Source organism: Seriola aureovittata, chromosome 7 (assembly GCF_021018895.1).
Source record: "Seriola aureovittata isolate HTS-2021-v1 ecotype China chromosome 7, ASM2101889v1, whole genome shotgun sequence".
Taxonomy (NCBI): Eukaryota; Metazoa; Chordata; class Actinopteri; order Carangiformes; family Carangidae; genus Seriola; species Seriola aureovittata.
This window is the reverse complement of record NC_079370.1, coordinates 28158714-28172923: the sequence shown is the minus strand read 5'-3', so window position 1 is coordinate 28172923 and position 14210 is coordinate 28158714. Positions and strand designations below refer to the sequence as shown.

Genomic DNA, 14210 nt, shown 5'->3' with positions numbered 1-14210 from the left:
GTCTTTAGCTCAGGCGCCTGTCTATACTCTGTGTGTCTCTGTTTCTCAGGTCAGTTTTAACCTGAGAAACAGACACTAAAAAATAACGATACAGAAATTAGCCACAAAATATATTTAGTGAAAGAAAGATAAGATTCGCTTCTCCTTTTCGCAGCTACAGCTGCAGCTAAAGGGCAGAGGTCAAGTTAAGTGGCTGATTACACTCTTGAATCTTGTAGCTTCCAGCGCAGCATAGATGCTTTAGAAGAAGCTACAAGCAAAATCAGAGAACAGTTACACCATAAGTTTGGAGGGAGTTTCTTTACCTGGTCCATGCTTGTCAAATATCCACTGTGTCCATGTCTTCTAATGTAAGACCAGAGAATGTGTCCCTCTCTGTGGTTCTCTGCAGTGTGTGTGATTGTGAGTAGACGCTTCTCACACTGGCAGAAAGCACAGAAACATGCTAAAATATGTCACCAGATATACATCTGTACCTGCAAGGGAAACACTGCAGGTTTCCTCATGCTGAATGTCACCAGCCACATTAGATATGGCTGACATTACTAATTCAGGGATCAGGGATCAGTCACTTTGAGTTTCTGGGCTCAGGTAGAGATGGTAGAAATCACGATTAGTGTGTCGGTCGTTTCACTCTTTGTTCCCTCTCTCAGGCGATGCTGGACGTAGCTGCTAATGAAGGCTGGCTCGTTACAGCCATCAGCATCTGCAACCTGGTGCAGATGATCGTCCAGGGTCGCTGGCTGTACGACTCCTCCTTACTGACGCTGCCTCATGTGGAACAACAAGACCTCTACCTGTTCAGGTAAACAGCATCATTCACCACAGGCACCGCTCCAATGCTCATACAGCCATTTGGAGCTAGCTCTGGTAGATGGCTGATCTGCTTTGTTGTTGTCCTGCTATACTTATAATTAGTGAACATCACATGTTGTCATGTTTCATTAACGTCTGAGCAGCTTCATGTCGTCTTTAGACCTCTGGGTGTAATGACAGACAGGACTCAGGGCTGTATGCACCATCAGTAGCTGGTGTCTCTCTGATTAACAGTTTCTAAATATTCCCCACCCTCAGTTACATCCTGAAAACTTCCCACACACATGCAGTCACACATACAGGAACTCATGAGTTAATGAGTCTGCAGGCCTGCCTCCTACAGCGTGAACTCAATCAAAATGATAAAGGAGGGATGAGAGAGGCCCAGTGGTGAACGACAGCAGGAAGTGTGGGGTTGGATTTGTTGTGATGTTGCCTCATGACCAAGGATTTCTCCCGTCACCTCCAATCACTCCACAGAAAATGGGCCAACAGCAAAGGGAGGAGGGACGGAGGGGGCTTCAGTGGACCAGTCGAAGGACTTCCTGAACTGATTGCTGCCTGCAGCGGGAAGGAAAGTATTTTCGCTGCTATCGTTGGACAAGAGTTTCATTCAACTCAGATTTCCCAGGTAAGATTATTAATATTATCTCCCCAAGAGCACACTGGGAATCAGTAACGTCCTTTAGGCCGTGTTCACACCTGGTATCAACATGTGTCGTTGGTGATCTGATCAGTGGTCAGTTTTAAGTTCAGGTGTAAATGTGTCCAAGTCTATACGTGAATGTGTCCTGGGCCACACTGAAGGACCGCCTGCTCAAATGATGTCCTCTGTGTAAGCAGAAGTGCTCATTCACGCACCACCGGCGTCATATTAACATGTGAAAATAGTCACAACAACAACAGGGAGAATGGATTCTGTTGGATGGAGTGCTGACTTGGCACAGGAAGTGACCTGCTGCCTCCGCTGCTTAAAAACAACAGCGCATTTGGTCCTTGTGAATGAAAATGATGTGTGTTTAGAGTGGGAAGTGAAATCTGATCTCAAGTGGTCACTGGAGACGCCAGGTGTGAACTGATGTACTCAGAGCCACCCAGGACACATGTTACTGTCAGGTGTGAACGGGGCCTTAGAGGATGTTGATTTTCCACAGGAAATAAAGAAGAATAGAGGAATAGATGGCATGCACTTGAATATTGTACATTTCAAAAAAATAATCTTCATAATGGGCCTATTCACACATCTCATTTATGCAGATCATACATATTATCTCCCTCACACACACACACCATTATCACTGACGTGCCATGAGCAGTCTTGCCACTGTGGTCCCAGATACCTCCAGGATCCCCAATTACAGCTTCATTGATGGGGTTTACAGCTCCAATCTAAGTGCTAATTGCAGCAGTAATGAGAGTGTCCAGGCACATCGGCAGGCCCTGTGGCTTCACCCAATCAGTGTCCCCGCTTTCCCCCTTCCCCACCTTTACTCCCCCACTGCCCCTGCCCCCTCACAGTGTGGCAGCCTCTCTAATTAAATAATTAGATGTGCAGCAGTGTTCCTGTCTGACTCGCTCAGGGAGAGTAATCCTCATATAAATAGCTTTTGCCGGGTGAATCAGAGAGGTTTTCTCTTCCCAGCCTTCAATACACTGCCACACACACACACACACACACACACACACACACACACACACACACACACACACACACACACACACACACACGCACACACACACACACACACTCTTCCAGCAGTGTTGTTCTCTCTGTGCCTTTATCAGTTTTCATGTTTTCCCTCTTCGTTGTGTTGGAGCTTTTGGTTTGAACCAAGTGTTTCTCAAATCCTCCATAAAAACACTAAAAAGGCAGCTAAGATCAGTGTCTTTTATCAGACAGCTGATGGATCTGTCCATCCAACACCCCCCCACCACCACCACCACCACCACCACCACCACCACCACACCACCACCACCACCACCACCACCCCCACCCCCCACCCCTCTTCAAACGCTCCCCTCAGGATCCTGTAGTTCCTTTCCTCTTGCTCCCACTGAAATGATTCGAGCCATATCCACCTCAGGGCGTCTTATTCTTTCCCTCCATAACATACAACTAAAAAAACAGCAGTGCAGCAACAACAGGTGTTAAAACACATCTAATCATTGCCTCTTAGCTGGAACTAATGGTCTGAGACCAGAAAACACCTGAGGGGAGTAAAGAACATGGGATGAAGAAAAAAAGATGGAACGTGAAAATGTGGTGTTTCCCAGAAATGTAATATTTAATGTTTTAATTGTGCAGACTCCTAAAGTGAAGTACAGTGGGTTTATCGTCACTGTCACAGCTTGTGTTGAGTCATGGTGCTTCCACAACAAGCTGTCGGTTCAGTTCAAAGCAAGTATGGTGCTGGTTTAGTTTAGTTTAGTTTAGTTTAGTTTAGTTTAGTTTAGTTTAGTTTAGTTTAGTTTAGTTTGGTCTGGTCTGGTCTGGTCTGGTTTGGTGACTTTAAATCAGACTTAACAACCAGACCTTAACCCTAACAAGACCACATGAAGATGTGTCTTAGTCCAGTTCCAGTCTTGACTCCAGCCGTTTGTTTGTGGAGGGAAAACAAACCAACCAGTGGATTCTGGATGTCAATGTGTTTCTCTATAATTGAAACGGAGTTAGCTTGTTTTAGCTTGCTAACCAACAATAGCTAATAATGCTCGTCATCACTGTCAGGTAAATAAACACACAGAGTGCAGGAGGTTTATGTTTCACTCATTATGATCCTTAAAGCCACTAAAACTTTCCTATAAATAAGTTACATATCAGCGAGTAGAACTTCCTGTTCAAACCTCCTGGTTCATTTGTAACGAGGCACCTGAACATGAAATGACTCACTGTCTCATACTATACCATGTGTCTGCTCAGGTTCGACCCAGGACCTGAGCACCGGTCTGGCGTCTGTGTCAGTGTTTGTCTGAGCAAACTGTCCGTCAGCTCACCGGTGATCAACTGGTGCACAATGTTGGATCCACTGATCTTTTTAGGTGTAAATCAGTTTAACGCAGAGCTCCTGCTGATGAACTAATCTGTTCTCTCCTTCTCATCACCATCCTCCTCCTCCTCTCTGCTCAGGCGTGGTCCTTCCTGAGTCACCTCCCGGTGGTGGAGGTGGGGATGACTGTGAAGGGCTGGTGGGAGCAGAGTCAGGAGCAGACGGAGCGTCGGCTTCCTGCAGCAGGAGCCAACCTGAGGGAGGAGAGCAGCTGGCTGAAGGTGCACGCCGACCAGGAGTACGTCCTGCAGGTGTCACTGAGACGCATCAACCTGGGCCAGCAGAGGGTCAGTATGTCTGACATAATAAACCAGCGATGTATCATTATCAACATGTACTGTGTGTACCTGCATATCCTGTTTACACACATAAGATGTAAACAACATACTTAAAAGAATTAGAACTGTTTAACCCTAAAGCTGCAGTAATTAATACTCTGTATTAAGAACAGATGTAATGTGAAAGAGAGTCAGTGGTCGTGAGGCCTGCACTAACATAACAGGGATCACTGAGCCAGACACTGACTGTCCTGATAACCTGTACTATCAACCGGCTCAGTTAAGTTAATTAGTTAATTATAAGCGTCATCGTTAGAACAATGAATAAAGTATTAATATGATATAAGAAGAAACGCTGATAACTGCAGATGAATACTCTTGTAATGACGTCATAACATGAGATTCAACAAGGTGGAATGTAAAGAAACAAGAAAAGAAAAGAAACAACAAGAAATTATTTCCAGTGAAGAAAATCAGACGGAGTTTAGTTTAGTTTTCGCTTTTCGTCTGATGATGAACAAACTGTTATAAACATGAGATGCAGATAAAGAGGAGAGAAGTAGTTGATTCCTGATGAGTCAGTCTGACAGAAATGTCCATTTATAGTGATGGAAATATTGAACAGTGTGTGTTTAATTTCTATTTCCAGTTGTGGTCACAGAGTCTCCTCGTGTTATTCTGAGCTGCAGTGATGAAGAAAAGACTAAAAGCATCATCATTGTCAGGAATCCTGTCAGATTAAATAACCTGTGTTCAGCTCAAATGAAGCTCTAATAGTTATTATGTAGTTATTTAGTGATAAACTCTCCTCTGTTTGTTAGAAGCTCTGTTTTAAAACCAGAGTCAAAACCATCCACTGATCTACACAAATATCTACTGATCTTTATTATTGATCACTTTATTGCAAACTCTTTTGTCCCTGTTGGGATCCAGTCTGACTGGTCAGTGCTCTGAAGTTAAGTAGTTCAGCATCAGTTACCATGGTGATTTATCCCTGTAAGAAGCGAACCACCGTCGTAACCCTGGACACCCTGAGTTAAACCTGAAGTCACCTCATTAAGTTCAGAGCCTGCTCCGTAGTCCAGGCCTCAGCTGCACGGAGCTGTTCAGCATCTTGTAGCTCATTGTTGTGGTTTTATGGTCCAGATCAAGCTGGTCTCCAGCAGCAGGCAGCTGTTTTCACTGAGACGCTCTAAAAACCCGCTGAACACGACCTGGTGAAGAGCAGAAAGAGTTAGCAGCTAGCAGGTGAAGAGTGGAGCATTTGGCAGCTCAGGTATTTTCCTCAGGAAAGAGAGCTGAGAGCAGAGTGAATATTAATTCACAGCAGCAAAGTAAGAGTACAGTGTGACTCCAACTTGTTTATCAGAAACCCTTTGGATGAGAATAGTAACAGCTCCTCTGGAGGAATGAGGATTGAGCTGCTGCTCCTCTGTTCAGGCTGCAGTTTGTTTTTTCATTCTTTGTTCAGGTTGCTTTGCATGTTGGCTGCAGATGCATGTCTGTCTCAGAGATATACTGATCTTCAGATGCTGTGGATACTTATCACTCTGGTGATTTAGTGTTGTGCTTCCATCACGTCAGGGGACTGTTGCGTGAAAATATCTCTAGTCCGCCTTGAACTATCCCTTTGAAACTTTAACATAGCTGCAGCTTGGTGCTGGGACGCAGCGTTCACAAAAACAACTCAGAGCCAGAATGTTTAGTGACTGTCCTTTTTTCAAAGTTAGAGCTCAGTCAGAGGAAAGAACAGAGCAGTTATAATTCAGTTAAACAAGTGGAACTGTCACATGGTTTGATCTGTTCATTCTTCAGTCTCATATGCAGAGTGATTCAAAATAAGAAGAATGCACCTCTGGGTCTGTTAGTTAAACACTGATGTATCACAAAAGATATAAATCAGATTTCTTTACCAGCTTTATTGTGTTGTGAAGCATAACATCACATTCAACAGTGTGGGTTGAGTTTCCCTGTCAGGGATTATCTGATCTTAGATCAGGTAGAGGCTCCTCAGCTGAGATGTCAGCCTCTGTATCACAGCTGAACTGAAGCGTGTGTCTGCTGTTTCAGAGGAAGCAGGACAGTAAGGCCCAGGCTCCCAGGTTTCCCAAGATGAAGGACGAAGGCTGGTTCCTGGTCCTCGGGGAGGTGGATCGCAGGGAGCTGCTGGCTGTGAAACGGGTCGGATACATACGCAACCACACGGCTGTGTCTGTGGCTTTCTACACCCCGGAGAAGACCGGAAAGTAAGAGGATTTAGACCAAATACAAACACACTCCATACACACTGACAGAGAGCAAACACCTCAGTGGTCAGTGAAACACCCCCAGGTAAACTCCAGACCAGGTGCAGGTCAGAGCCTCACCGTCACTTTAACATTTATATAACAGTTTATGAGAAGGCTGCAGGTTGTGACGCGGTCCCTACCACTCACAAAATTCATGAAATGTTATTGACTTTGATGCAAAGATGTTTGACATTAAAGAAAGAAATTCGATTCATTCACAGAGAAAAGCTCTGAGTTAACAGATATAATAAATTAGTCATTTCATCTTCCTGCTAGTGTCACTGTTTTGAATGTCCCGCCTCAGTGAATTGGAAACTACGCTGTGATGACCAAACCATTACTGTACCACTGTACCCTGTTGATGGCCGTCCATTACAAAGAGTTCAAAACAGCTCACTAACATATAGTTTTATTTTTTGATAAGACTTGATAAGAAGTCAATCAGTAAAAAGGCTCAGTAATGTCCTAGAACAGCAGATGTTAGTCAAACAGGAGGGGACTATTTTCAGTGGCGGAATAATCCACACTTGATTCCCTAGTTATTATTTGGGGCAGCAGGATGGTGTGGGTGTCCGTGGTGATGAAGGAACATGTTATCCAGTGTAACAGTGTGGCTCACTGATTTTATAATAGTTCATTAGAATATTTTTCAGACATCAATTGAGCTGTATGGAACACACACACAATACTGTGAAAAGTAGTGGAACAACAGAAGCTGCAGAGTTCTGTGTTGCCAGAATAAATCCTTCTGCCATAGTAGCAACAAAGCCAGTTTACCATTGACGTTCATGTTTCCAGCTGAATGGACCAGCACAGTGCAGTGTGAGCATTAGCAGTTAGCTTGTGTGTATAAAGAACACTGGACTTGAGATTAACTTAATTTCTTAGTAATCTTACAGCTCCAGTAAAATCAGGTCCATTCTCTCTCAGGCCTTTGTATCACTGTGTGCTCTAACTGTTGGTCCCTGTAACGTCTGGTTCCAGGTGTATCTACACACTGTACCTGATGAGTGACAGCTACCTGGGTCTGGACCAGCAGTACGACGTGCACCTGGATGTAACACCTGCAAGCATCGCTGCTCAGGTCAACACAGAGGTGTCTGACATGACCCTCAGCTGAGGAACGACGATGAAAAAACTCATCATCATCATCATCATCATCATCATCATCATCATCAGAAAAGTTCCAGGAGTCAACGGGGACTGTGGTGAAGGAGGAATTTGGAATTGATTCTGTCTCAGCTTTATTATCTACTTCTGTTTAATCATTCTAATGTCAGTGACCTTCACCTCTTACTTAAAACATATGGTTTGTGACTGCATTGCATTATGGTCCGTTAGTGCAGAAAAAGGTCAATTTGTGCCTCATTTACGTTGGATTTCTCTGATTATTTAGCATCTGTGAAAAAAACTATATATTTTAGTTCCTTAAACATATTTTGTGTTTTTAATTTTATTGATTCCACTTAACACTGAATTCTGTCAGATAACAAACTGCTGCTGCCACACCTCAGTCAGTGATGTCACAGCAGGTGTGTAACCTGTGACAAGTGATGCACAATACCTTCAAAGTCTGTTTTTCTTGACCAAATATAGTGTAACAAGATTCAACCATCAAACAACCAATACACTTTTCTTCTGTCTCTGAGAATCTTCTGGTCTTTTGTCTTTGTGAGTCTGATGCTGTGTCTTCAGTCAGTACATTCACATGTAGTACACTGTGTACACATTACACTCACATGTACTACACTGTGTACTCAGTAAACTCAAATGTACTACACTGTGTACTCAGTAAACTCACTGGTATAAATTTCAGTTGACCATGTTTGTCGTCCACCTGCTGCTTTGCTCACTTGACTTCAAAATGAACGTTTTACTTCCTGTTAGCCCCGTGTGTCACGCAACATGGAAATTAATCTGCCATCAACGCAGACGACGTGTCTTTTTTCTTCTGTGGTTTTCACAAGTTTGAAAATACATTGGTGGCTCCTCCCCTTCCGCTACGTGGGCAAGATGGTGACCGTTAAGGGTAAGAAGTGTCTGTCGTTTTACAGTCAATTTTTGGACTGTTTTGAGTGAAGAATCCAGGTACTTATAGATCACTGCATGTTGCTGTACTCGTCAATGTGAATGCACGTATGCAGTCAGAACAACAAGCGTGAGTCTGAAGTACTTGAATTGAGACACAGCATCAGTGTCAAGGCCTCATCTGACCACACCCTGTCTGAGAGCAGTACTTCAGACAGCCAATCAGACCCAGCCAACTGTTCTGTTTCAGACACAGTTAGATGATCCCACGGGTATTTCCTTTGGTAGGCTTTTCTATTTTGAGGAGAAGGTCCATCTTCAGCTTTCCACAATTTGATGAGCCACATCCAGTGAAGGAGGCCGACCTGACGTGAGACGGAGCAGATGCCAGTCGAACACTCGCTTCCGTTCTGTATTCCACTGTAGTTTGTCTGTGAAAACTGAGCTCCACAACATTTACTCAAAAAATCAATTCCAGCCAAGATACATGACGGAGGCGACTGCAGAGTAAACAAGTCACTTGTTTCCTTTCATAGACTGAGGAGAAGACGGAGGCTCAGCAGAAAATACATAAGTTTGACACGTGATGGATAAATGTTCACCCAGTGCATTCACACCATGAATCATGAAACAGACAGGGAGCCGACCTGTACTTCCACTCACTTCCTGAACATTGTGTCACGAACATAAAGTATTCAGATGTGGGCAGAACCAGACAGGATGATGGATCCAGACGTGATGTATAAAAGATCTGAACTTATGTTTTTGTTTCTTTAAAAAGACAAAAGTAAACAGAAACAGACTCTTGAGAATAACAACCAAATCACCATGGAAACGAACCCCTCTTCTCAATTGTTTTCTGTATGACAACACGTCACCACAACCCATGTGAAATTGGTTGGTTAAGGGTTAAGACCTGTAGTCCTTGTGACACAATCTATGAAATATGGATTTGTTGTTTTCGAAAAAAAATAAAAAAGTAAATATTAAATGATATTGTGATTCAGAGATAAAACGCAGCATGCTGGATCTGCAGTGGGAGAATGTGGCTTCACTGTGTCAAACAGGAAAAATTCTCTGTTCCTTCTTCCTAAACCCTAAACATCATCTTTTTGAGAATACAAATGTGCAAACATTGAAATTTAGAAATGAGTATCAGTGATTTCATCTACTGTTGTTAAATCCACTGAATGTGTCAATCAGCTTCTGAAAAAAAGCATCAGTTCACCTCAGGACCAGATCCTGATATCTCTTGTAGTTGCACACCTCGTTGTTTGGCTGCTGTTGTGTGACAGAGTTTGTCTGCCTGTATGATTCTCACACTCTCATCACTTTGACTTACTGCCTCTGGTTACTACAGAGGGAGAGAGAGAGAGGGAGTGGTTCATTTTTTAGCACTAAAGTTAAAAAAAAACTCTGATGAGCCTCTGACCACATGCATTTCAAAGACCAACCAACGGGCCTGAAAAACAACAACAGCAGCTGATTAACAGGCTACAGTACAGTGTTATATACTGTATTGAATATCCCAGAGAAACGTGCAGTAAAAGTCGACATGAAGCAACAGGTTTCCTCATTCAGCAGCATCATCATGAGAACAGCTGTCTAACTAACTACTAAAGATAGTAATAACAACACACAACAGCAAGACCAAACCAAGCTGCTACAATAAACAACCAAAAAACCACGAGACAATAAAATGAAATAGTATCGCTGCCAATATGAAGTTCATTCTGTGTCTGATCCTTACATCAAACTCAGAACCAGAACACAGAACGGCCTCAACATGAATTCCACATCTGCAGTGTCAACACTGGGCATCAAATCACCAACTCTTCCTTTATCTCCTGCTCTCCTCTTCAATCTAGACTCACAACGTGAGTGAGTGGATGCAGCCAAAAAATAAGACAGGATCTCCTGTTGCGGCTGCAGGCACTACTGCCAACCAGCCATCCAGCTCTATGGCACTGGGTGGTCTGGTCCATAGAAGGTTATCCTTAGTTCTCAGTGCAGCAGTTATCCTTACAACAAAACTGTAGGTTTCAACAACCAGTTTTGGAATACACGGTGTCTTGCCTGTAAAGGTTTATACCAACAGATGACCACAGGTGACCAAAGTTTGAACAGGTGTCTAAGAAACCTCAGCACCAGACTGATGAAGCCTCTTTCCTGCTACTCCAACTCTCTGGTAGAAGTAGAAACATGTGATACAGGTACAGGCCAGCAAGTGGAGTGGGTTGGCACAGATGTTTCTGGCCACTTTGGAGCAGCAGAAATAAGTCATGATGACAACACATTGACACATGGCCTTTGAAGTTAATATGGAGAACAGTAACTTATATACACATTTAGAAGAAACAAAGCAACAATATCCTTCATTTGGAGACATGGTAAAATCGGAGGACTGACCCAACTCACAAGGTGGGTAAAGTTTAGTTCAAACTGCAGCAAAACAGGATAACATCATCCGCATACAGGGCTATTTGATGTTTTCCATGTTCTACTTTTATACCTGTTATGTTGGTGTGTCTACACTGGTTTGCCATGGATAGTGGCTCAATATCCAGGGTAAAAAGTAGGGGAGATAAATGGCAGCACTGTCTAGTTCCTCAACTATGTATAAAGGGAGTGGATGTAAGTATAATTTCAGCTTGTGGGTCTAAGATATTTCCCTTTATAACATAGAAAATAACATAGCCATTCCATTCTAATGAAGGCTCTCTCTGCGTCTTAAGTATCGTCAAAGGCTACGTTCACACAGCAGGCCCAAGTGGCCTGAATCAGATTTTTTTTCCCGCCTTTGTGACCCAGATCTGATTGTTTAATGACAGCATTAACAGCACAAATCACATGGAATCTGATCTTTTCAAATCCGATTTGGGCCACTTTCATATGTGGTTCTAAATCAGATACAGATCAGATTTTTTTTAAATGCGACATCAGTCTGAACAGCCATGTGACCCGGGTTGATCCTTAGTATTTTTACTTTGTGCTGACTACTTGCAGTCCTGTCTGCCTGTAATCTAGGGTTGGGCAGTATCTAATTTTTGATACCCTTAAACCTTCCCCAAATTTTTCCATGGTATATGGTAATACCCATCACTGCTATACCATTTCCCGCCACATGTCTGCAGTTCACTTCAACTCCGATTTTCCATGTCATGTTACATTAACGTTTTTATTTTCATTCAGTGTTTTCTATTAGTTATGTAAACATAAAGTTTCATAATGAACCGAAAATATATTTACACTTCTCATATTAAGATAAAAGATGTCTGTACTACTTTACAATCAGACTACCCTCATAAAGGATTTATAAATGGTTTATAATCTGGTTGTTAACACTTTATAAATCATAAATAAACAAGTTATAACACAGTTTTCATACATCGATGCAGGCTCACTATTTGGCAAGATCAAGTTTATGCTTCCTACTCATTAATCTTACTAATGAGTTACTATTATTTATAACTAGTAAAAGGAGCATTATAGTAATTCATTAATAAATGATGATGTGTTTCACACTTGACCATATGGCTCCTTTTATAAATGTTGGTAACTGATAAATAAATGTAAAATGAAAGGAAGAAACATGAAGATGGATGGAGGAATCCTGTGATTCTCCTGATGGAGGAATCACAGGATTCTTCCATCAGGAGAATCACAGAGATGTGAACAGTGGGACAAAGCATGAGTGAACAGTTCACCAGGTAAAGGAAGGTTCCCACCTGTGTTCTACCTGGATGTTAAAGTCCTAAAGAAGAGACCAAGCAGCAGAAAGCATCTCCATGTTAATATCTGATCAGCTGTGATTAGAATGAGGACGGCTCCTGAGAGCATGTCGAGGTAAACAACACTGCCGAGGCCCTAGAGGATGAATGTGGTCATTTGATATGATCATGTGATCTGCCATAATTTGATTTTCCAAATGAAACTTTTTGACCATTAAGATGCTGGCGGTGGTTAACTGCTACTAATTTAACAAACATGTGATGAAGCAGCAGCTACAAATGCTGATGATGCAGAAAGCAAAGAAAGCTCAGTAACTAATGAGATATGAGGCTGAACAGTAAAGAGAAACGTGGGCTCACTATTTGGCAAGTAACAGGTCACTGTTGCCCTTTTTATCAAATGTGTTATAACAGTTTTTAAATGATTTATAGTGTTAGCAAGTGAATTAATAAACTAGTTATAAAACTATTCATAAATCTTTTGCAAGGGGCGTCTGATTGTAAAGTGGTAGCAGTCGCTCCCAGCACCACCCTCTTCCTCACACACACACACACACACGTTGACAACAGACTGGCTCTCAGGAGCACAGGGAGAAATTCAACTTCCTCAGTGGGCCAGAGCCCTTACCATCCCTGTCTGTGTCTCGACCATCCCTCTCTGTGTGCCTGTCATATTATCACTTCTAAATACTTAGATAGTCTTTCCTCACAGGTTATTTATCTGACAAATTAAATTGTTTAGAAAATGTCCTGTCATCACTTTCATAGCATCTTCAACCACGCAGTCAGTGGTGCTGGACAAACAGCCTAAAGGTGTTTATTATAGACTATATATGCACACATTGCAGAGTTTTTAATGACAGTAAAGACATGGACACTGTCTTTACTACCCCAGGATACTGTATTACCTTATTACCACCCAACCCTACAGTAAGCTAGTTATTTTTTCATTAAAAGCAACTTCACAGTTTATGGGCCTTTTAGGTCCTTTGAGCTTGTGTTCTTGGCTTCAGCCATAACACTTGATTAAAAAAAAAAGCCTTAGGTCTGAGACAGAATGCAAACTCAAGTCTCCAGTCACCCTGACCTCCACGCCCTACATCATGACTTAAAGGCCACATTACTTCCTGTAGAGACCTTTTCCACAGCAGACACATTGGCTTGTTATAGCAGGAAAAGCACATATGTTACTCATAACATTAACAATGGCTCTGTCCTGTTCAAGTGTCCCAGTAAGCCATGGCATTGTGACAGTGAGCCAGTGAAATGGAATTCAGCCATCATTAATTTGATTATGTCCATCTTTGCTTTTAATACTTTGACTTGTCAACATGTGCTCTGTGGAAAAGGCCTGTTGGCACTGAACGTTGTCTCTGGCATCTTCAGCGGCGGACAGAAGAATCTTTAAAAAACGTTGGACACTGGGCCAATATGCTTATACTCCCTGTTACAATGCAAGAAATGGACTGAGGAAAATGATGGTGAAATGTTACTGAGTCCGGCACCACAGTATCAATGACACTTTAACTGGTAGAAACTTAAATGCAGAAATAACTGCACAGACAAAGTTACTCATTTAGCTTAAATTAAAATTTTGAAATAATTTCTCACAACCCGATAATCCCTGCATCCCAATGCTCCAACAGAACCCAACAATAACTAATAGCTTGTACTTGCACACACTTGATTTTTTGGACGGTTTGGTATTTTTAGACCATATATGATGCGTTAACCCAGAATAGATGTTTTATTTTTCACCACAGTCACATACATGGCAGTGTACAGAGAGGTTTGAAAACAATAAACCATATATTGGAAGATAACATTCACAAAATACATAATTGAAAAGTTAAAAACATTATTATTGTAAAATTACTGTAAAATTATTTATTTATGTATTTATCTTTAATATCCAGATGTTAATATTTGGGGGTATAGTCAAAAATGTCCTTTATGGCTGCAGTTGTTCTGTGGGAGAATATGATATTATTTGAGGATAAATATTAAATATTATTTAATATT

The 14210-nt window shown here is 42.0% G+C and overlaps 1 protein-coding gene across 1 annotated transcript in view; it reads left to right on the top strand.

Moving 5' to 3' along the window:
- The window catches only part of ascc3 (activating signal cointegrator 1 complex subunit 3), a 162495-nt gene extending 154241 nt beyond the window's left edge, over positions 1-8254 (top strand). The window contains exons 38-42 of the mRNA XM_056380794.1: positions 654-805; positions 1297-1447; positions 3944-4150; positions 6212-6387; positions 7414-8254. Coding sequence (XP_056236769.1) covers positions 654-805; positions 1297-1447; positions 3944-4150; positions 6212-6387; positions 7414-7549 — 822 coding nt within the window. The 3' untranslated portion in view covers positions 7550-8254. The remainder of the gene's footprint in view (positions 1-653; positions 806-1296; positions 1448-3943; positions 4151-6211; positions 6388-7413) is intronic.
- The last annotated feature ends 5956 nt before the right edge of the window (positions 8255-14210 follow it).